This window comes from Oncorhynchus masou, unplaced genomic scaffold, assembly GCF_036934945.1.
Source record: "Oncorhynchus masou masou isolate Uvic2021 unplaced genomic scaffold, UVic_Omas_1.1 unplaced_scaffold_2993, whole genome shotgun sequence".
Taxonomy (NCBI): Eukaryota; Metazoa; Chordata; class Actinopteri; order Salmoniformes; family Salmonidae; genus Oncorhynchus; species Oncorhynchus masou.
In genome coordinates, this window is record NW_027009412.1 from 22,501 (window position 1) to 46,122 (window position 23,622).

The following is a 23,622-nucleotide window of genomic DNA, read 5'->3' on the forward strand; positions in this document are numbered from 1 at the left end:
TCCCTTGATCTCTCTCTCTCTTGCTGTCTCTATTCATCTCACTCTCTTGCTGTCTCTATTCATCTCCCTCTCCCTTGATCTCTCTCTCTCTTGCTCTCTCTAATCATCTCCCTCTCCCTTGATCTCCCTCTATCTCTCTTGCTGTCTCTATTCATCTCCCTCTGCCTTGATCTCCCTCTCTCTCTCTTGCTGTCTCTATTCATCTCCCTCTCCCTTGATCTCTCTCTCTCTTGCTGTCTCTAATCATCTCCCTCTACCTTGATCTCTCACTCTCTTGCTGTCTCTATTCATCTCCCTCTCCCTTGATCTCTCACTCTCTTGCTGTCTCTATTCATCTCCCTCTCCCTTGATCTCTCTCTCTCTTGCTGTCTCTAGTCATCTCCCTCTCTCTTGACCTCTCGCTCGCTCTCTCTCTCTCTCTCTCTCTCTCTCCACTGTCTATTCATCTCCCTCTCCCTTTATCTCTCTCTCTTGCTGTCTCTATTCATCTCTCTCTCCCTTGATCTCTCTCTCTCTTGCTGTCTCTATTCATCTCTCTCTCCCTTGAAATCTCTCTCTCTCTTGCTGTCTCTATTCATCTCCCTCTCCCTCTCCCTTGATCTCCCTCTCTCTCTCTTGCTGTCTCTATTCACCCCCCCCTCTTGACCTCTCTCTCTCGCTCTCTCTCTCTCTCTCCACTGTCTCTATTCATCTCCCTCTCCCTTTATCTCTCTCTCTCTTGCTGTCTCTAATCATCTCCCTCTAACTTGATCTCTCACTCTCTTGCTGTCTCTATTCATCTCCCTCTCCCTTTATCTCCCTCTCCCTTTATCTCTCTCTCTCTCTCTCTCACTCTCTTGCTGTCTCTATTCATCTCCCTCTCCCTTTATCTCCCTCTCTCTCTCTCTTGCTGTCTCTATTCATCTCTCTCTCCCTTGATCTCTCTCTCTTGCTGTCTCTAATCATCTCCCTCTCCCTTGATCTCTCTCTTGCTATCTCTAATCATCTCCCTCTACCTTGATCTCTCACTCTCTTGCTGTCTCTATTCATCTCCCTCTCCCTTGATCTCCCTCTCTCTCTCTTGCTGTCTCTATTCATCTCCCTCTCTCTTGACCTCTCTCTCTCTCTCTCTCTCTCTCTCTCTCTCTTGCTGTCTCTATTCATCTCCCTCTCCCTTTATCTCCCTCTCCCTTTATCTCTCTCTCTCTCTCTCTCTCTCACTCTCTTGCTGTCTCTATTCATCTCCCTCTCTCTTGACCTCTCCCTCTCCCTTGATCTCCCTCTCTCTCTCTTGCTGTCTCTATTCATCTCCCTCTCCCTTTATCTCCCTCTCTCTCTCTTGCTGTCTCTATTCATCTCTCTCTCCCTTGATCTCTCTCTCTCTTGCTGTCTCTAATCATCTCTCTCCCTTGATCTCTCTCTCTCTTGCTGTCTCTAATCATCTCCCTCTACCTTGATCTCTCACTCTCTTGCTGTCTCTATTCATCTCCCTCTCCCTTGATCTCCCTCTCTCTCTCTTGCTGTTTCTATTCATCTCCCTCTCTCTTGACCTCTCTCTCTCTCTCTCTCTCTCTCTCTCTCTCTCTCTCTCCACTGTCTCTATTCATCTCCCTCTCCCTTTATCTCTCTCTCGCTTGCTGTCTCTATTCATCTCTCTCTCCCTTGATCTCCCTCTCTCTCTCTTGCTGTCTCTATTCATCTCCCTCTCTCTCTCTCTCTCTCTCCACTGTCTCTATTCATCTCCCTCTCCCTTTATCTCTCTCTCTCTCTCTCACTCTCTTGCTGTCTCTATTCATCTCCCTCTCTCTCTCTCTCTCACTCTCTTGCTGTCTCTATTCATCTCCCTCTCCCTTTATCTCCCTCTCTCTCTCTCTTGCTGTCTATTCATCTCTCCCTTGATCTCTCTCTCTCTTGCTGTCTCTAATCATCTCCCTCTCCCTTGATCTCTCTCTCTCTTGCTATCTCTAATCATCTCCCTCTACCTTGATCTCTCACTCTCTTGCTGTCTCTATTCATCTCCCTCTCCCTTGATCTCCCTCTCTCTCTCTCTTGCTGTCTCTATTCATCTCCCTCTCTCTTGACCTCTCTCTCGCTCTCTCTCTCTCTCTCTCTCTCTCTCTCTCCACTGTCTCTATTCATCTCCCTCTCCCTTTATCTCTCTCTTGCTGTCTCTATTCATCTCCCTCTCTTGACCTCTCTCTCTCTCTCTCTCTCTTGCTGTCTCTATTCATATCCCTCTCCCTTTATCTCCCTCTCCCTTTATCTCTCTCTCTCTCTCTCTCTCTCTCTCTCTCTCACTCTCTTGCTGTCTCTATTTATCTCCCTCTCTCTTGATCTCTCCCTCTCCCTTGATCTCCCCTCTCTCTTGCTGTCTCTATTAATCTCCCTCTCCCTTTATCTCCCTCTCCCTTTATCTCTCTCTCTATCTCTCTCTCTCTCTCTCTCACACTCTCTTGCTGTCTCTATTCATCTCCCTCTCCCTTTATCTCCCTCTCTCTCTCTCTTGCTGTCTCTATTCATCTCTCTCCCTTGATCTCTCTCTCTTGCTGTCTCTAATAATCTCCCTCTACCTTGATCTCTCTCTCTCTTGCTGTCTCTATTCATCTCCCTCTCCCTTGATCTCCTCTCTCTCTCTTGCTGTCTCTATTCATCTCCCTCTCTTGACCTCTCTCTCGCTCTCTCTCTCTCTCTCTCTCCACTGTCTCTATTCATCTCCCTCTCCCTTTATCTCTCTCTCTTGTTGTCTCTATTCATCTCTCTCTCCCTTGATCTCTCTCTCTCTTGCTGTCTCTATTCATCTCACTCTCTTGCTGTCTCTATTCATCTCCCTCTCCCTTGATCTCTCTCTCTCTTGCTCTCTCTAATCATCTCCCTCTCCCTTGATCTCCCTCTATCTCTCTTGCTGTCTCTATTCATCTCCTCTGCCTTGATCTCCTCTCTCTCTCTTGCTGTCTCTATTCATCTCCCTCTCCCTTGATCTCTCTCTCTCTTGCTGTCTCTAATCATCTCCCTCTACCTTGATCTCTCACTCTCTTGCTGTCTCTATTCATCTCCCTCTCCCTTGATCTCTCACTCTCTTGCTGTCTCTATTCATCTCCCTCTCCCTTGATCTCTCTCTCTCTTGCTGTCTCTAGTCATCTCCCTCTCTCTTGACCTCTCGCTCGCTCTCTCTCTCTCTCTCTCTCTCTCCACTGTCTATTCATCTCCCTCTCCCTTTATCTCTCTCTCTTGCTGTCTCTATTCATCTCTCTCTCCCTTGATCTCTCTCTCTCTTGCTGTCTCTATTCATCTCTCTCTCCCTTGAAATCTCTCTCTCTTGCTGTCTCTATTCATCTCCCTCTCCCTCTCCCTTGATCTCCCTCTCTCTCTCTTGCTGTCTCTATTCACCCCCCCCTCTTGACCTCTCTCTCTCGCTCTCTCTCTCTCTCTCCACTGTCTCTATTCATCTCCCTCTCCCTTTATCTCTCTCTTGCTGTCTCTAATCATCTCCCTCTAACTTGATCTCTCACTCTCTTGCTGTCTCTATTCATCTCCCTCTCCCTTTATCTCCCTCTCCCTTTATCTCTCTCTCTCTCTCTCACTCTCTTGCTGTCTCTATTCATCTCCCTCTCCCTTTATCTCCCTCTCTCTCTCTCTTGCTGTCTCTATTCATCTCTCTCTCCCTTGATCTCTCTCTCTCTTGCTGTCTCTAATCATCTCCCTCTCCCTTGATCTCTCTCTCTCTTGCTATCTCTAATCATCTCCCTCTACCTTGATCTCTCACTCTCTTGCTGTCTCTATTCATCTCCCTCTCCCTTGATCTCCCTCTCTCTCTCTTGCTGTCTCTATTCATCTCCTCTCTCTTGACCTCTCTCTCTCTCTCTCTCTCTCTCTCTCTTGCTGTCTCTATTCATCTCCCTCTCCCTTTATTTCCCTCTCCCTTTATCTCTCTCTCTCTCTCTCTCTCTCTCACTCTCTTGCTGTCTCTATTCATCTCCCTCTCTCTTGACCTCTCCCTCTCCCTTGATCTCCCTCTCTCTCTCTTGCTGTCTCTATTCATCTCCCTCTCCCTTTATCTCCCTCTCTCTCTCTTGCTGTCTCTATTCATCTCTCTCTCCCTTGATCTCTCTCTCTCTTGCTGTCTCTAATCATCTCCCTCTACCTTGATCTCTCACTCTCTTGCTGTCTCTATTCATCTCCCTCTCCCTTGATCTCCCTCTCTCTCTCTTGCTGTTTCTATTCATCTCCCTCTCTCTTGACCTCTCTCTCGCTCTCTCTCTCTCTCTCTCTCTCTCTCCACTGTCTCTATTCATCTCCCTCTCCCTTTATCTCTCTCTCGCGTGCTGTCTCTATTCATCTCTCTCTCCCTTGATCTCCCTCTCTCTCTCTTGCTGTCTCTATTCATCTCCCTCTCTCTCTCTCTCTCTCCACTGTCTCTATTCATCTCCCTCTCCCTTTATCTCTCTCTCCCTTGATCTCTCTCTCTCTTGCTGTCTCTAATCATCTCCCTCTACCTTGATCTCTCACTCTCTTGCTGTCTCTATTCATCTCCCTCTCCCTTTTTCTCCCTCTCCCTTTATCTCTCTCTCTCTCTCTCTCTCTTTCTCTCTCTCTCCACTGTCTCTATTCATCTCCCTCTCCCTTTATCTCTCTCTCCCTTGATCTCTCTCTCTCTTGCTGTCTCTAATCATCTCCCTCTACCTTGATCTCTCACTCACTTGCTGTCTCTATTCATCTCCCTCTCCCTTTATCTCTCTCTCTCTTGCTGTCTCTATTCATCTCTCTCTCCCTTGATCTCTCTCTCTCTTGTTGTCTCTATTCATCTCCCTCTCCCTTGATCTCCCTCTCTCTCTCTTGCTGTCTCTATTCATCTCCCTCTCTCTTGACCTCTCTCTCTCTCTCTCTCTCTCTCTCCACTGTCTCTATTCATCTCTCTCTCTCTTGCTGTCTCTATTCATCTCTCTCTCCCTTGATCTCTCTCTCTCTTGCTGTCTCTATTCATCTCTCTCTCCCTTGATCTCTCTCTCTCTTGCTGTCTCTATTCATCTCTCTCTCCCTTGATCTCTCTCTCTCTCTTGCTGTCTCTATTCATCTCCCTCTCCCTTGATCTCCCTCTCTCTCTCTTGCTGTCTCTATTCATCTCCCTCTCCCTTTATCTCCCTCTCCCTTTATCTCTCTCTCTCTCTCTCTCTGTCTCTCTTGCTGTCTCTATTCATCTCCCTCTCCCTTTATCTCCCTCTCTCTCTCTTGCTGTCTCTATTCATCTCTCTCTCCCTTGATCTCTCTCTCTCTCTTGCTGTCTCTAATCATCTCCCTTGATCTCTCTCTCTCTTGCTGTCTCTAATCATCTCCCTCTACCTTGATCTCTCACTCTCTTGCTGTCTCTATTCATCTCCCTCTCCCTTGATCTTCCTCTCTCTCTCTTGCTGTCTCTATTCATCTCCCCTCTCTTGACCTCTCTCTCGCTCTCTCTCTCTCTCTCTCCACTGTCTCTATTCATCTCCCTCTCCCTTTATCTCTCTCTCTCTCTTGCTGTCTCTATTCATCTCTCTCTCCCTTGATCTCTCTCTCTCTTGCTGTCTCTATTCATCTCCCTCTCCCTTGATCTCCCTCTCTCTCTTACTGTCTCTATTCATCTCCCTCTCTCTTGACCTCTCTCTCTCTCCACTGTCTCTATTCATCTCCCTCTCCCTTTTTCTCCCTCTCCCTTTATCTCTCTCTCTCTCTCTCTCTCTCTCTCTTGCTGTCTCTATTCATCTCTCTCTCCCTTTATCTCCCTCTCTCTTGCTGTTTCTATTCATCTCCCTCTCCCTTTATCTCCCTCTCTCTTGCTGTCTCTATTCATCTCCCTCTCCCTTTATCTCCCTCTCTCTTGCTGTCTCTATTCATCTCCCTCTCCCTTTATCTCCCTCTCTCTTGCTGTCTCTATTCATCTCCCTCTCCCTTTATCTCCCTCTCTCTTGCTGTGTCTATTCATCTCCCTCTCCCTTTCTGTCTCTACTTCTGTGTGTGATAAGAGGTGACCTGTGATGCTGCAGACACAGACCGCTCCAGATCATTCACAGCAGCACATCTTAGATCAGACAGACAGACAGACAGACAGACAGACAGCACTACTGACAGACAGCACCACTGACAGACATATAGCACCACCGACGGCACGACAGACAGACAGACAGACAGACAGACAGACAGACAGACACCTGGGAGAGCAGCTGGCCTGCTGCCAACTGCAGGAGCAAGCAGGGCAAACTCAGAGAGAAACGAGGGAGAAAGAGAGGAGAGAGGTGGAGGGGGAGGGGGAGGGAGGGGACACTAATCCTAAAAACACAGTGGTGCTTTTGGCTCTAGGCCTGTATTGCTGTCAAGTGTGGGTGTCAGAGGTTTAATACTTATGACATCCACTCTTAAGAAAAGCAGATCATATCTCTCCCCTGAGGACTATATTCATGCACCAATGACAACCTAATTTCTCTGAACTGAATGAAAACCTACACCTGTAACCCTAACCTATACATAGCCATGATACTTCCTGGAAACACACTGCACACTGTATTGGAATTGTTGCTTTTTCAGGATAATATCTTTAGCATTAAGCTGTTAACCTTTGTGTTGTTTGTTCTGTCATTTCTGTTCCTGGTTGTAACATGGCTGCTACTAGCTATTAGCATGAACACATTAGCCTTTATGACTGTTAGCATAAACCCTTTCTAGCCCAATTCCTGCTCTTTCTGTTTGTTTTTTTAGGTTGTTTGAATCTGTATCTGTGGTATGTGATGCAACTAGATAGCTAGACCCCCCCCTTTTCCTGTAGTCCACGGTCAGCTTCTTGGTCTTTCTGACGTTGATGTGATGGAGATAAAGACACTCAGTCTAATATTATAATTGATCCGTCTCTCAGTATTAAATCTATGGGAACGTTTCCATCAACGCCGGCTCTACAGGGCTCCCTTGAAAACATCTGTTTTGGACGAGACTTTATGACCACTATCCAATTTACACTCTGTAGTCAATTTGGAAGAAAAAAATAAACAAATAATCAGACTCTTATCGATGCCACGTAGGCTGTTTTCAACCAGTTGTTGCCTTCACTTTAAGCCATTGTGTGTTCATTAGAGACACTTCTGTGTGGATGCTGGCAGCTGTTTATCTTGGCACAGGTGCATGGCACTAGGATTAGCACACATAGTCCGTGGCTCAGATAAGCACACACAGTCCGTGGCTCAGATAAGCATACGCAGTCCATGGCTCAGATAAGCACACACAGTCCGTGGCTCAGATAAGCACACACAGTCCGTGGCTCAGATAAGCACACACAGTCCGTGGCTCAGATAAGCACACGCAGTCCGTGGCTCAGATAAGCACACGCAGTCCATGGCTCAGATAAGCACACACAGTCCGTGGCTCAGATAAGCACACACAGTCCATGGCTCAGATAAGCACACACAGTCCGTGGCTCAGATAAGCACACACAGTCCGTGGCTCAGATAAGCACACGCAGTCCATGGCTCAGATAAGCACACACAGTCCATGGCTCAGATAAGCACACACAGTCCGTGGCTCAGATAAGCACACACAGTCCATGGCTCAGATAAGCACACGCAGTCCGTGGCTCAGATAAGCCAGGCCCAGTGGCGTAGAAATGTCTGACGCCTTCTACTGCCTCTGTTATCTGGCTTTCCTGGTTTTACTATCTGTTTTGTGACTTTTTCAAAAACGAGATACTAGTTATTTTGACTGTGACACACAACATGTCATGTGTCACTGTCACATGATTTTGCTGTCTGGATCTCCTCTTCCCTCATGGAACCATCACTTCCCTCATGGAACCTCCTCTTCCCTTATGGAACCTCCTTTTCCCTTATGGGAACCATCACTTCCCTTATGGAACCTCCTCTTCCCTCATGGAACCATCACTTCCCTCATGAAACCTCCTCTTCCCTCATGGAACCATCACTTCCCTCATGAAACCTCCTCTTCCCTCATGGAACCTCCTCTTCCCTCATGGAACCTCCTCTTCCCTCATGGAAACATCACTTCCCTCATGGAACCTGCTCTTCCCTCATGGAACCATCACTTCCCTCATGAAACCTCCTCTTCCCTCATGAAACCTCCTCTTCCCTCATGGAACCTCCTCTTCCCTCATGGAACTATCACTTCCCTCATGAAACCTCCTCTTCCCTCATGGAACCTCCTCTTCCCTCATGGAACTATCACTTCCCTCATGGAACCTCCTCTTCCCTCCTCTTCCCTCATGGAACCTCCTCTTCCCTCATGGAACCATCACTTCCCTCATGGAACCTCCTCTTCCCTCATGTTGTTCATCAATACTGTATGAAGCCATAGTGTCCTTGACCGTATATGATGTCATTGTGTCCCTGACTGTGTATTATGTCATTGTGTCTGTGATCGTGTATGATGCCATTGTGTTGCCTGCCTCCTCTAAACTCTCTCTATTTTAATTATCTTCTCAGCTGGAATGTCCTGAGTCAGTCCCCCGGTCCAGAGAACAACTCCTCCCAGCATCAGCCAGTGCTGATGGGACCTGCTTCTCCACGATGAGTCTTCAAGATGGCGGTTGCGGCTATGCTAGCGACAATTTGGCGGCTAACACGGCCAGCGGCAGCATGCGGCGGCGCCTGGAGGACCAGGAGTTCACCCTGCGCGTCTACCCGGGAGCCCTGGCCGAGGGCACCATCTACTGCCCCGTGGGCGCCCGCAAGAGCACCACTGCTGCCGAGGCCATCGAGCGCCTGCTGGAGCGTCTGAGCCTGGACCGTACCAAATGCTACGTGCTAGCCGAGGTGAAGGAGTTCGGCGGGGAGGAGTGGATCCTCAACCCCAGTGACTGCCCAGTCCAGCGGATGATGCTGTGGCCCCGCAACGCCCTAGAGAATCGCTGTGGCCTGGGCAGTGGGGAGGACTACCGCTTCCTTCTCCGAGAGAAGAACCTGGACGGCTCCATCCATTATGGAGGCAGTCTCCAGATGTGGCTGCGCGTGACCGAGGAGCGCCGCCGCATGGTGGAACGGGGTTTTCTGCCCCAGCCCGCAGGGGGCGAGCACCCGGCCGACCTGTGCGCTCTCCCTGAGCTGACGGAGCGCGCCCTGCTGGAGAGCCTCCGCTCGCGCTTCCGGCAGGAGAAGATCTACACCTACGTCGGTTCCATCCTCATCGTCATCAACCCCTTCCAGTTCCTACCCATCTACAACCCCAAGTACGTCAAGATGTACGACAACCACGCTCTGGGAGACCTGGAGCCGCACATCTACGCCGTGGCGGACGTGGCCTACCACGCCATGCTGCAGCGACGGAGGAACCAGTGCATCGTCATCTCTGGAGAGAGCGGCTCGGGAAAGACCCAGAGCACCAACTTCCTGATTCACCACCTGACTGCCCTCAGCCAGAAGGGATTCGCCAGCGGGGTGGAGCAGATCATCCTGGGGGCGGGGCCTGTGTTAGAGGTAAGGTTGTGATTGGTTTGTTTGACGGTCATGGCGGGGATAATGTGTGTGTGTGTGTGTGTGTGTGTGTGTGTGTGTGTGTGTGTGTGTGTGTGTGTGTGTGTGTGTGTGTGTGTGTGTGTGTGTGGGGGGGGAGACTGCAACTCAGCACACACAAGAATGAATGTGATCGATGTGTTGTGAAATCTATTTCATGCCAGCTGACTGTATTAACCTAGAAAGACAAGGAGAGATGCTGCATATGTAAGGATATGTAATGATAGGATATGTAAGGATAGTATATGTACGGATATGATATCTAAGGATGGTATATGTAAGGATGGTATATGTAAGGATATGTAAGGATAGGATATGTAAGGATAGGATATGTAAGGATAGGATATGTAAGGATAGTATATGTAAGGATAGGATATGTAAGGATGGTATATGTAAGGATGGTATATGTAAGGATGGTATATGTAAGGATATGTAAGGATAGGATATGTAAGGATAGGATATGTAAGGATAGTATATGTAAGGATAGGATATATAAGGATGGTATATGTAAGGATATGTAAGGATAGTATATGTAAGGATAGGATATGTAAGGATAGTATATGTAAGGATAGGATATGTAAGGATGGTATATGTAAGGATATGTAAGGATAGTATATGTAAGGATAGGATATGTAAGGATAGTATATGTAAGGATGGTATATGTACGGATATGTAAGGATGGTATATGTAAGGATATGTTAGGATAGTATATGTAAGGATGGTATATGTAAGGATGGTATATGTAAGGATATGTTAGGATAGTATATGTAAGGATGGTATATGTAAGGATATGTTAGGATAGTATATGTAAGGATGGTATATGTACGGATATGTAAGGATGGTATATGTAAGGATATGTTAGGATAGTATATGTAAGGATGGTATATGTAAGGATGGTATATGTAAGGATATGTTAGGATAGTATATGTAAGGATGGTATATGTAAGGATATGTTAGGATAGTATATGTAAGGATGGTATATGTTAGGATAGTATATGTAAGGATAGGATATGTAAGGATGGTATATGTACGGATATGTAAGGATAGTATATGTAAGGATGGTATATGTAAGGATGGTATATGTAAGGATGGTATATGTACGGATATGTAAGGATAGTATATGTAAGGATAGGATATGTTAGGATAGTATATGTAAGGATGGTATATGTAAGGATAGGATATGTAAGGATGGTATATGTACGGATGGTATATGTACGGATATGTAAGGATAGTATATGTAAGGATGGTATATGTACGGATATGTAAGGATAGTATATGTAAGGATGGTATATGTAAGGATATGTAAGGATAGTATATGTAAGGATGGTATATGTACGGATATGTAAGGATAGTATATGTAAGGATGGTATATGTAAGGATATGTAAGGATAGTATATGTAAGGATGGTATATGTACGGATATGTAAGGATAGTATATGTAAGGATGGTATATGTAAGGATATGTAAGGATGGTATATGTAAGGATATGTTAGGATAGTATATGTAAGGATGGTATATGTAAGGATGGTATATGTAAGGATATGTTAGGATAGTATATGTAAGGATGGTATATGTAAGGATGGTATATGTAAGGATATGTTAGGATAGTATATGTAAGGATGGTATATGTAAGGATATGTTAGGATAGTATATGTAAGGATGGCATATGTAAGGATATGTTAGGATGGTATATGTAAGGATGGTATATGTAAGGATATGTTAGGATGGTATATGTACGGATGTTTAAGGGTGGTATATGTACGGATATGTAAGGATGGTATATGTAAGGATATGTAAGGATATGTAAGGATGGTATATGTACGGATATGTAAGGATAGTATATCTAAGGATAGTATATGTACGGATATGTAAGGATAGTATATGTAAGGATAGTATATGTACGGATATGTAAGGATAGGATATGTAAGGATATGATATGTAAGGATGGTATATGCAAGGATATGTAAGGATGGTATATTTAAGGATGGTACATGTAAGGATATGTGTGTGTGTGTGTGTGTGTGTGTGTGTGTGTAAGGATAGTATATGTAAGGATATGATATCTAAGGATGGTATATGTAAGGATGGTATATTTAAGGATGGTATATGTAAGGATATGTGTGTGTGTGTGTGTGTGTGTGTGTGTGTGTGTGTGTGTGTGTGTGTGTGTGTGTGTGTGTGTGTGTGTGTGTGTGTAAGGATAGTATATGTAAGGATATGATATCTAAGGATAATATATGTAAGGATGGTATATGTACGGATATGTAAGGATGGTATATGTAAGGATATGTTAGGATAGTATATGTAAGGATGGTATATGTAAGGATGGTATATGTAAGGATATGTTAGGATAGTATATGTAAGGATGGTATATGTAAGGATATGTAAGGATATGTAAGGATGGTATATGTACGGATGGTATATGTACGGATATGTAAGGATGGTATATGTAAGGATGGTATATGTAAGGATATGTAAGGATAGTATATGTAAGGATGGTATATGTAAGGATGGTATATGTAAGGATGGTATATGTACGGATAGTATATGTAAGGATGGTATATGTAAGGATGGTATATGTAAGGATATGTAAGGATGGTATATGTAAGGATGGTATATGTAAGGATATGTAAGGATAGTATATGTAAGGATGGTATATGTAAGGATATGTAAGGATAGTATATGTAAGGATGGTATATGTAAGGATATGTAAGGATGGTATATGTAAGGATGGTATATGTAAGGATATGTAAGGATGGTATATGTACGGATATGTAAGGATAGTATATGTAAGGATGGTATATGTAAGGATGGTGTATGTAAGGATATGTAAGGATAGTATATGTAAGGATGGTATATGTAAGGATGGGATATGTAAGGATGGTATATGTACGGATATGTAAGGATAGTATATGTAAGGATGGTATATGTAAGGATGGTATATGTACGGATATGTAAGGATAGTATATGTAAGGATGGTATATGTACGGATATGTAAGGATAGTATATGTAAGGATAGTATATGTAAGGATGGTATATGTACGGATATGTAAGGATAGTATATGTAAGGATGGTATATGTAAGGATATGTAAGGATGGTATATGTAAGGATATGTTAGGATAGTATACGTAAGGATGGTATATGTAAGGATATGTTAGGATAGTATATGTAAGGATGGTATATGTAAGGATGGTATATGTAAGGATGGTATATGTAAGGATATGTTAGGATAGTATATGTAAGGATGGTATATGTAAGGATATGTTAGGATAGTATATGTAAGGATGGTATATGTAAGGATATGTTAGGATGGTATATGTAAGGATGGTATATGTAAGGATGGTATATGTAAGGATATGTTAGGATGGTATATGTAAGGATAGTATATGTACGGATATGTTAGGATGGTATATGTACGGATATGTAAGGGTGGTATATGTACGGATATGTAAGGGTGGTATATGTACGGATATCTACGGATGGTATATGTAAGGATATGTAAGGATATGAAAGGATGGTATATGTACGGATATGTAAGGATGGTATATGTACGGATATTTAAGGGTGGTATATGTACGGATATGTTAGGATGGTATATGTAAGGATGGTATATGTACGGATATGTTAGGATGGTATATGTACGGATATGTAAGGGTGGTATATGTACGGATATGTAAGGGTGGTATATGTACGGATATGTAAGGATGGTATATGTAAGGATATGTAAGGATGGTATATGTAAGGATAGTATATGTACGGATATGTTAGGATGGTATATGTAAGGATGGTATATGTAAGGATATGTTAGGATGGTATATGTAAGGATAGTATATGTACGGATATGTTAGGATGGTATATGTACGGATATGTAAGGATGGTATATGTAAGGATATGTAAGGATATGTAAGGATGGTATATGTACGGATATGTAAGGATGGTATATGTACGGATATTTAAGGGTGGTATATGTACGGATATGTTAGGATGGTATATGTAAGGATGGTATATGTACGGATATGTAAGGATGGTATATCTAAGGATAGTATATGTAAGGATATGTAAGGATAGTATATGTAAGGATAGTATATGTACGGATATGTAAGGATAGGATATGTAAGGATATGATATGTAAGGATGGTATATGTAAGGATATGTAAGGATGGTATATGTAAGGATGGTATATTTAAGGATGGTATATGTAAGGATATGTGTGTGTGTGTGTGTGTGTGTGTGTGTGTGTGTGTGTGTGTGTGTGTGTGTGTGTGTGTGTGTGTGTGTGTGTGACTGCAACTCAGCACACACAAGAATGAATGTGATCGATGTGTTGTGAAATCTAGTTCATGCCAGCTGACTGTATTAACCTAGAAAGACAAGGAGAGATGCTGCATATGTAAGGATAGGATATGTAAGGATAGTATATGTAAGGATATGATATCTAAGGATGGTATATGTAAGGATGGTATATGTAGGGATGGTATATGTAAGGATGGTATATGTAAGGATGGTATATGTAAGGATAGGATATGTAAGGATGGTATATGTACGGATAGTATATGTAAGGATGGTATATGTACGGATATGTAAGGATAGTATATGTAAGGATGGTATATGTACAGATATGTAAGGATAGTATATGTAAGGATGGTATATGTAAGGATATGTAAGGATGGTATATGTAAGGATGGTATATTTAAGGATGGTATATGTAAGGATATGTGTGTGTGTGTGTGTGTGTGTGTGTGTGTGTGTGTGTGTGTGTGTGTGTGTGTGTGTGTGTGTGTGTGTGTGTGTGTGTGTGTGTGTGTGAGACTGCAACTCAGCACACACAAGAATGAATGTGATCGATGTGTTGTGAAATCTAGTTCATGCCAGCTGACTGTATTAACCTAGAAAGACAAGGAGAGATGCTGCATATGTGAGGATAGGATATGTAAGGATAGTATATGTAAGGATATGATATCTAAGGATGGTATATGTAAGGATGGTATATGTAAGGATGGTATATGTAAGGATAGTATATGTAAGGATGGTATATGTACGGATATGTAAGGATAGTATATGTAAGGATGGTATATGTACGTATATGTAAGGATGGTATATGTAAAGATATGTTAGGATAGTATATGTAAGGATGGTATATGTAAGGATATGTTAGGATAGTATATGTAAGGATGGTATATGTTAGGATAGTATATGTAAGGATAGGATATGTAAGGATTGTATATGTACGGATCTGTAAGGATAGTATATGTAAGGATGGTATATGTAAGGATATGTTAGGATAGTATATGTAAGGATGGTATATGTAAGGATATGTTAGGATGGTATATGTAAGGATATGTAAGGATGGTATATGTACGGATATGTAAGGATAGTATATGTAAGGATAGGATATGTAAGGATGGTATATGTACGGATCTGTAAGGATAGTATATGTAAGGATGGTATATGTAAGGATATGTTAGGATGGTATATGTAAGGATAGTATATGTAAGGATATGTTAGGATGGTATATGTAAGGATATGTAAGGATGGTATATGTACGGATATGTAAGGATGGTATATGTACGGATATGTAAGGATGGTATATGTAAGGATAGTATATGTACGGATATGTAAGGATAGGATATGTAAGGATATGATATGTAAGGATGGTATATGTAAGGATGGTATATGTACGGATATGTAAGGATTTTATATGTAAAGATATGTAAGGATGGTATATGTAAGAATATGTTAGGATGGTATATGTACGGATATGTAAGGATGGTATATGTACGGATATGTAAGGATGGTATATGTACGGATATTTAAGGGTGGTATATGTACGGATATGTTAGGATGGTATATGTAAGGATATGTAAGGATGGTATATGTACGGATATGTAAGGGTGGTATATGTACGGATATGTAAGGATGGTATATGTAAGGATATGTAAGGATATGTAAGGATGGTATATGTACGGATATGTAAGGATGGTATATGTACGGATATTTAAGGGTGGTATATGTACGGATATGTTAGGATGGTATATGTAAGGATATGTAAGGATGGTATATGTACGGATATGTAAGGATGGTATATCTAAGGATAGTATATGTAAGGATATGTAAGGATAGTATATGTAAGGATAGTATATGTACGGATATGTAAGGATAGGATATGTAAGGATATGATATGTAAGGATGGTATATGTAAGGATATGTAAGGATGGTATATGTAAGGATGGTATATTTAAGGATGGTATATGTAAGGATATGTGTGTGTGTGTGTGTGTGTGTGTGTGTGTGTGTGTGTGTGTGTGTGTGTGTGTGTGTGTGTGTGTGTGTGTGTGTGTGTGTGTGTGTGTGTGTGTGTGTGACTGCAACTCAGCACACACAAGAATGAATGTGATCGATGTGTTGTGAAATCTAGTTCATGCCAGCTGACTGTATTAACCTAGAAAGACAAGGAGAGATGCTGCATATGTAAGGATAGGATATGTAAGGATAGTATATGTAAGGATATGATATCTAAGGATGGTATATGTAGGGATGGTATATGTAAGGATGGTATATGTAAGGTGTGTATATGTAAGGATAGGATATGTAAGGATAGGATATGTAAGGATGGTATATGTACGGATATGTAAGGATAGTATATGTAAGGATGGTATATGTACGTATATGTAAGGATGGTATATGTAAAGATATGTTAGGATAGTATATGTAAGGATGGTATATGTAAGGATATGTTAGGATAATATATGTAAGGATGGTATATGTTAGGATAGTATATGTAAGGATAGGATATGTAAGGATTGTATATGTACGGATCTGTAAGGATAGTATATGTAAGGATGGTATATGTAAGGATATGTTAGGATAGTATATGTAAGGATGGTATATGTAAGGATATGTTAGGATGGTATATGTAAGGATATGTAAGGATGGTATATGTACGGATATGTAAGGATAGTATATGTAAGGATAGGATATGTAAGGATGGTATATGTACGGATCTGTAAGGATAGTATATGTAAGGATGGTATATGTAAGGATATGTTAGGATGGTATATGTAAGGATAGTATATGTAAGGATATGTTAGGATGGTATATGTAAGGATATGTAAGGATGGTATATGTACGGATATGTAAGGATGGTATATGTACGGATATGTAAGGATGGTATATGTAAGGATAGTATATGTACGGATATGTAAGGATAGGATATGTAAGGATATGATATGTAAGGATGGTATATGTAAGGATGGTATATGTACGGATATGTAAGGATTTTATATGTAAAGATATGTAAGGATGGTATATGTAAGAATATGTTAGGATGGTATATGTACGGATATGTAAGGATGGTATATGTACGGATATGTAAGGATGGTATATGTACGGATATTTAAGGGTGGTATATGTACGGATATGTTAGGATGGTATATGTAAGGATATGTAAGGATGGTATATGTACGGATATGTAAGGGTGGTATATGTACGGATATGTAAGGATGGTATATGTAAGGATATGTAAGGATATGTAAGGATGGTATATGTACGGATATGTAAGGATGGTATATGTACGGATATTTAAGGGTGGTATATGTACGGATATGTTAGGATGGTATATGTAAGGATATGTAAGGATGGTATATGTACGGATATGTAAGGATGGTATATGTAAGGATGGTATATTTAAGGATGGTATATGTAAGGATATGTGTGTGTGTGTGTGTGTGTGTGTGTGTGTGTGTGTGTGTGTGTGTGTGTGTGTGTGTGTGTGTGTGTGTGTGTGTGTGTGTGTGTGACTGCAACTCAGCACACACAAGAATGAATGTGATCGATGTGTTGTGAAATCTAGTTCATGCCAGCTGACTGTATTAACCTAGAAAGACAAGGAGAGATGCTGCATATGTAAGGATAGGATATGTAAGGATAGTATATGTAAGGATATGATATCTAAGGATGGTATATGTAAGGATGGTATATGTAGGGATGGTATATGTAAGGATGGTATATGTAAGGATGGTATATGTAAGGATAGGATATGTAAGGATAGGATATGTAAGGATGGTATATGTACGGATAGTATATGTAAGGATGGTATATGTACGGATATGTAAGGATAGTATATGTAAGGATGGTATATGTACGGATATGTAAGGATAGTATATGTAAGGATGGTATATGTACGTATATGTAAGGATGGTATATGTAAGGATATGTTAGGATAGTATATGTAAGGATGGTATATGTAAGGATATGTTAGGATAGTATATGTAAGGATGGTATATGTACGGATATGTAAGGATAGTATATGTAAGGATGGTATATGTACGTATATGTAAGGATGGTATATGTAAGGATATGTTAGGATAGTATATGTAAGGATGGTATATGTAAGGATATGTTAGGATAGTATATGTAAGGATGGTATATGTTAGGATAGTATATGTAAGGATAGGATATGTAAGGATGGTATATGTACGGATATGTAAGGATAGTATATGTAAGGATGATATATGTAATGATATGTTAGGATAGTATATGTAAGGATGGTATATGTAAGGATATGTTAGGATGGTATATGTAAGGATGGTATATGTAAGGATATGTTAGGATGGTATATGTAAGGATGGTATATGTAAGGATATGTTAGGATGGTATATGTAAGGATATGTAAGGATGGTATATGTACGGATATGTAAGGATGGTATATGTACGAATATGTAAGGATGGTATATGTAAGGATAGTATATGTACGGATATGTAAGGATAGGATATGTAAGGATATGATATGTAAGGATGGTATATGTAAGGATGGTATATGTACGGATATGTAAGGATGGTATATGTACGGATATGTAAGGATGGTATATGTAAGGATGGTATATGTAAGGATATGTAAGAATAGTATATGTAAGGATATGTTAGGATAGTATATGTAAGGATATGTAAGGATATGTAAGGATGGTATATGTACGGATATGTAAGGATGGTATATGTAAGGATAGTATATGTAAGGATATGTAAGGATGGTATATGTAAGGATATGTAAGGATAGCATATGTAAGGATATGTTAGGATAGTATATTTAAGGATATGTAAGGATTAGAGGTCGACCGATTCTGATTTTTTCAACGCCAATACCGATACCGATTATTGGAGGACCAATAAAGTTTGTCTGATTTAAAATAAAAAATAAAATAAAAAATGTATTTGTAATAATGACAATTACAACAATATTTATTTTAACTTACATCAATAAAATCAATTTAGCCTCAAATAAATAATGAAACATGTTCAATTTGGTTTAAATAATGCAAAAACAATGTGTTGGAGAAGAAAGTAAAAGTGCAATATGTGCCAAAAAAAAAGCTAACGTTTAAGTTCCTTGCTCAGAATATGAGAACATATGAAAGCTGGTCGTTCCTTTTAACATGAGTCTTCATTATTCCCAGGTAAGAAGTTTTAGGTTGTAGTTATTATAGGAATTATAGGACTATTTCCCTCTATACCATTTGTATTTCATTAACCTTTGACTATTGGATGTTCTTATAGGCACTTTAGTATTGCCAGTGTAACAGTATAGCTTCTGTCCCTCTAGTTGGCGCGCGCTAACTAGCTAGCCATTTCACATCGGTTACACCAGCCTAATCTCGGGAGTTGAGAGGCTTGAAGTCATAAATAGAGCAATGCTTGACGCACAACGAAGAGCTGCTGGCAAAATGCACGAAAGTGCTGTTTGAATTAACCTCTTGCGAGGAGCAATCCCGTATCCGGGAGCGTAATTATAGCCTCAAGCTCATTACCATAACGCAACGTTAACTATTTTTGAAAATCGCAAATGAAATGAAATAAATATATTGGCTCACATGCTTAGTCTTTTGTTACCAACACTGTCATCTAAGATTTTCAAAATATGCTTTTCAACCATAGCTACACAAGCATTTGTGTAAGAGTATTGATAGCTAGCATAGCATTCAGCAAGCAACATTTTCACAAAAACAAGAAAAGCATTCAAATAAAATCATTTACCTTTGAAGAACTTTGGATGTTTTCAATGAGACTCTCAGTTAGATAGCAAATGTTCAGTTTTTCCAAAAATATTATTTGTGTAGGAGAAATCGCTCCGTTTTGTTCATCACGTTTGGCTAAGAAAAAACCCAGAAAATTCAGTCATTACAACGCCAAACTTTTTTCCAAATTAACTCCATAATATCGACAGAAACATAGCAAACGTTGTTTAGAATCAATCCTCAAGGTGTTTTTCACATATCTATTCGATGATAAATCATTCGTGGCAGTTGCCTTTCTCTTCTGAACCAAATGGAAACATGCATGCAGCTGGAGGCGGACACCTGGTAAATGTAGTCTCTTATGGTCAATCTTCCAATGACATGCCTACAAATACATCACAATGCTGCAGACACCTTGTGGAAACGACAGAAAGTGTAGGCTCATTTCTTGAGCATTCAGAGCCATATAAGGAGACATTTGAACACAGCGCATTCAAAATCTGGGGCATTTCCTGTTTGAAATTTCATCTTGGTTTCGCCTGTAGCATCAGTTCTGTGGCACTCACAGATAATATCTTTGCAGTTTTGGAAACGTCAAAGTGTTTTCTTTTCATATTATATGCATAGTCGAGCATCTTTTCGTGACAAAATATCTTGTTTAAAACGGGAACGTTTTTCATCCAAAAATGAAATACTGCCCCAGAGTTTCAAGGGGTTAATGTTTACGCGCCTGCTTCTGCCTACCACCGCTCAGTCAGATACTTAGATACTTGTATGCTTGTATGCTCCGTCAGATTTGCGTAACAGGCATTCTCCTTGTGGAGTGCAATGAGAGAGAGGCAGGTCGTTATTGTGTTGGACGAGTTAACTGTAAAGATTGGATCCCCCGAGCTGACAAGGTGAAAATCTGTCGTTCTGCCTCTGAACGAGGCGGTTAACCCACTGTGTGTTCTTAACTGACTTGCCTAGTTAAATAAAGATTCAATAAAGGTGTAAAAAAAAAATGACCGATTTGATATGAAATTGAAATTTGAAATTGGCCCTAATTAATCGGCCATTCCGATTAATCGATTGACCTCTAGTAAGGATATGTAAGTATATGTAAGGATAGGATATGTAAGGATATGTAAGGATAGGATATGTAAGGATAGTATATGTAAGGATAGTATATGTAAGGATAGTATATGTAAGGATAGTATATGTAAGGATAGTATATGTAAGGATAGGATATGTAAGGATAGGATATGTAAGGATATGTAAGGATAGGATATGTAAGGATAGGATATGTAAGGATAGTATATGTAAGGATATGTAAGGATATGATATGTAAGGATAGGATATGTAAGGATAGGATATGTAAGGATAGGATATGTAAGGATAGTATATGTAAGGATAGTATATGTAAGGATATGTAAGGATAGGATATGTAAGGATAGGATATGTAAGGATATGTAAGGATAGTATATGTAAGGATATGGAAGGATAGGATATGTAAGGATAGGATATGTAAGGATAGTATATGTAAGGATATGTAAGGATAGGATATGTAAGGATAGTATATGTAAGGATATGTAAGGATAGGATATGTAAGGATATTATATGTAAGGATATGTAAGGATATGATATGTAAGGATAGGATATGTAAGGATAGGATATGTAAGGATAGGATATGTAAGGATAGGATATGTAAGGATAGTATATGTAAGGATAGTATATGTAAGGATAGTATATGTAAGGATATGTAAGGATAGGATATGTAAGGATAGTATATGTAAGGATATGTAAGGATAGGATATGGAAGGATAGGATATGGAAGGATATGTAAGGATAGGATATGTAAGGATATGTAAGGATAGTATATGTAAGGATATGTAAGGATAGTATATGTAAGGATATGTAAGGATAGGATATGTAAGGATATGGAAGGATAGTATATGTAAGGATATGTAAGGATAGGATATGTAAGGATATGGAAGGATAGTATATGTAAGGATATGGAAGGATAGGATATGTAAGGATATGGAAGGATAGTATATGTAAGGATATGGAAGGATAGGATATGGAAAGACAGGAAATGTAAGGTAAGGATATAAGCATGGTACATACTTTACTTTTACTTTACCGACTTTATTGTTGCAGTGTCATGTACACTTGTGAATGTAAAGCAATGGATTTATGTAAGGATGGTAAACTTATGGTTACCAGCTCCGCCCCCATGCTAGCATGATAATTGTAATTAAGGCCATGATGAAATACTGTCTCATCCTCTTTACCCCATCCTTACCACCATGCAGTGACACCTCCTTGAGACTTGAAGGAACTGTAAATGAGACAAATGATTGGCAGCTTGCTGACTGGGGAGGCATAGGGAAGTGGGGGGATGATATGTCATGGTCACAAAGAGGAAGTGCATTATGAAAGCCCTGTAAATAGGCTGTTTCACTAGCAGCAGTATGTATTTTAAGCATGAGACGAAGCATGTCACTGTGGATTGTAGTCATGTTTTGTATTCCAGATTGGGTCGTCTCGACATGGCAGAACCTATATTTATCTGCTATTGCAACATATGAGTTGACGCGTATATTATTGACCAAGGATCTGTGCTTGGACATTTATAGTGTTTGAAAACCTTAATGCACCATTACCTAATACAGATGGGATTCAGAGTCAATTATGGATTTTGGATGTATGAAAAGGCCAATGACTACTAAAGGGCACACTCATTTTACATACAGTATCAGTCAAAAGTTTGGACACACCTACTCCTTCAAGGGCTTTTCTTTAGTTTTACTATTTTCTACATTGTAGAATAATAGTGAAGACATCAAAACTATGAAATAACACATACGGAATCATGTGGTAACCAAAAAAGTGTAGCCAAGAAAGTAGCCACCCGTTGCCTTAATGACAGCTTTGCACACTCTTGGCATTCTCTCAACCAGCTTCTGAGCACTTGTTGGCTGCTTGTCCTTCAATCTGTGGTCCAATCTCATCCCAAACTATCTCAAATGGGTTGAGGTCGGTGATTATGGAAGCCTGTCATCTGATGCAGCACACCATCACTCTCCTTCTTGGTCAAGTAGCCCTTACACAGCCTGTTGGGTCATTGTCCTGTTGAAAAGCAAATGATAGTCCCACTAAGCGCAAAGCAGATGGGATGGCGTATCTCTGCAGAATGCTGCAGAATTCACGGCGGTTGGAACCAAACATCTCAAATTTGGACTCATCAGACCAAAGGATAGATTTCCACCGGTCTCATGTCCATCGCTCTTGTTTCTTGGCCCATGCAAGTCTCTTCTTCTTGTTGGTGTCCTTTAGTAGTGGTTTCTGTCATGTCTTATTATGTCTGTTCCTGTCCTTTCTCTTCACTCTGTCTCTCTCTGCTGGTCTTATTAGGTTACCTTCTCTTTCTCTCCTTCTCCAGCTGTTCCTCATCTCCCCTAACTAGCTCATTCACCCTTTCCCCACCTGTTCCCTTTTTTCCCTCTGATTAGGTCTCTATTTCTCTCTCTGTTCCTGCTACTTTCGGTGTCAGATTCTCGTTTGTGTTTCTCATGCCAGAAGCAAGCTATCGTCTCGTTGCTTCCACCTAGTCCTATCCTGTCGGAGTCTGCCTGGCAGGTGCATCCTGCACTCTACTAACTATCTTTTGTTTGCACCGTGTCCAGTTCATCATATGCTACGTGTGATCAGCTACCACCTGTTCCTCTGTGACCGCTGCGACCCAGAGCGACCTGCAGCCTGTCGCCGCTACCCAGCTATTCATCAGAGGGACTTTATGTTTCATTTGTCACCCTCTCTGCGGGTATTCTATTGTGCCATTGACAACGTCGGAAGAGGATCTATGCCATTCCTGTTTTTTCATTAAAAGAACTCTGTTTCTGTTAAAACCGCTTTTGGGTCTTCACTCAAGTACATAACAGTTTCTTTGCAGCAATTCGACCATGAACGCCTGATTTCACGCAGTCTCTTCTGAACAGTTGATGTTGAGATGTGTCTGTTACTTGAACTCTGAAGCATTTATTTGGGCTGCAATTTCTGAGGCTGGTAACTCTAGTGTACTTATCCTCTGCAGCAGAGGTAACTTTGGGTCTTCCTTTCCTGTGGCGGTCCTCATGAGAGCCAGTTTCATCATAGTTCTTGATGTTTTTTTGCGA

General features: G+C 40.9%; 1 protein-coding gene across 1 annotated transcript in view; it reads left to right on the forward strand.

Moving 5' to 3' along the window:
* LOC135534094 (uncharacterized) overlaps window positions 1-9,422 on the forward strand; it is a gene marked incomplete at its 3' end in the record, with an annotated part of 14,151 nt that extends 4,729 nt beyond the window's left edge. Inside the window, exon 2 of the mRNA XM_064961234.1 lies at window positions 8,433-9,422. Coding sequence (XP_064817306.1) covers window positions 8,433-9,422 — 990 coding nt within the window. The remainder of the gene's footprint in view (window positions 1-8,432) is intronic.
* Between the last annotated feature and the right edge of the window lie 14,200 nt (window positions 9,423-23,622).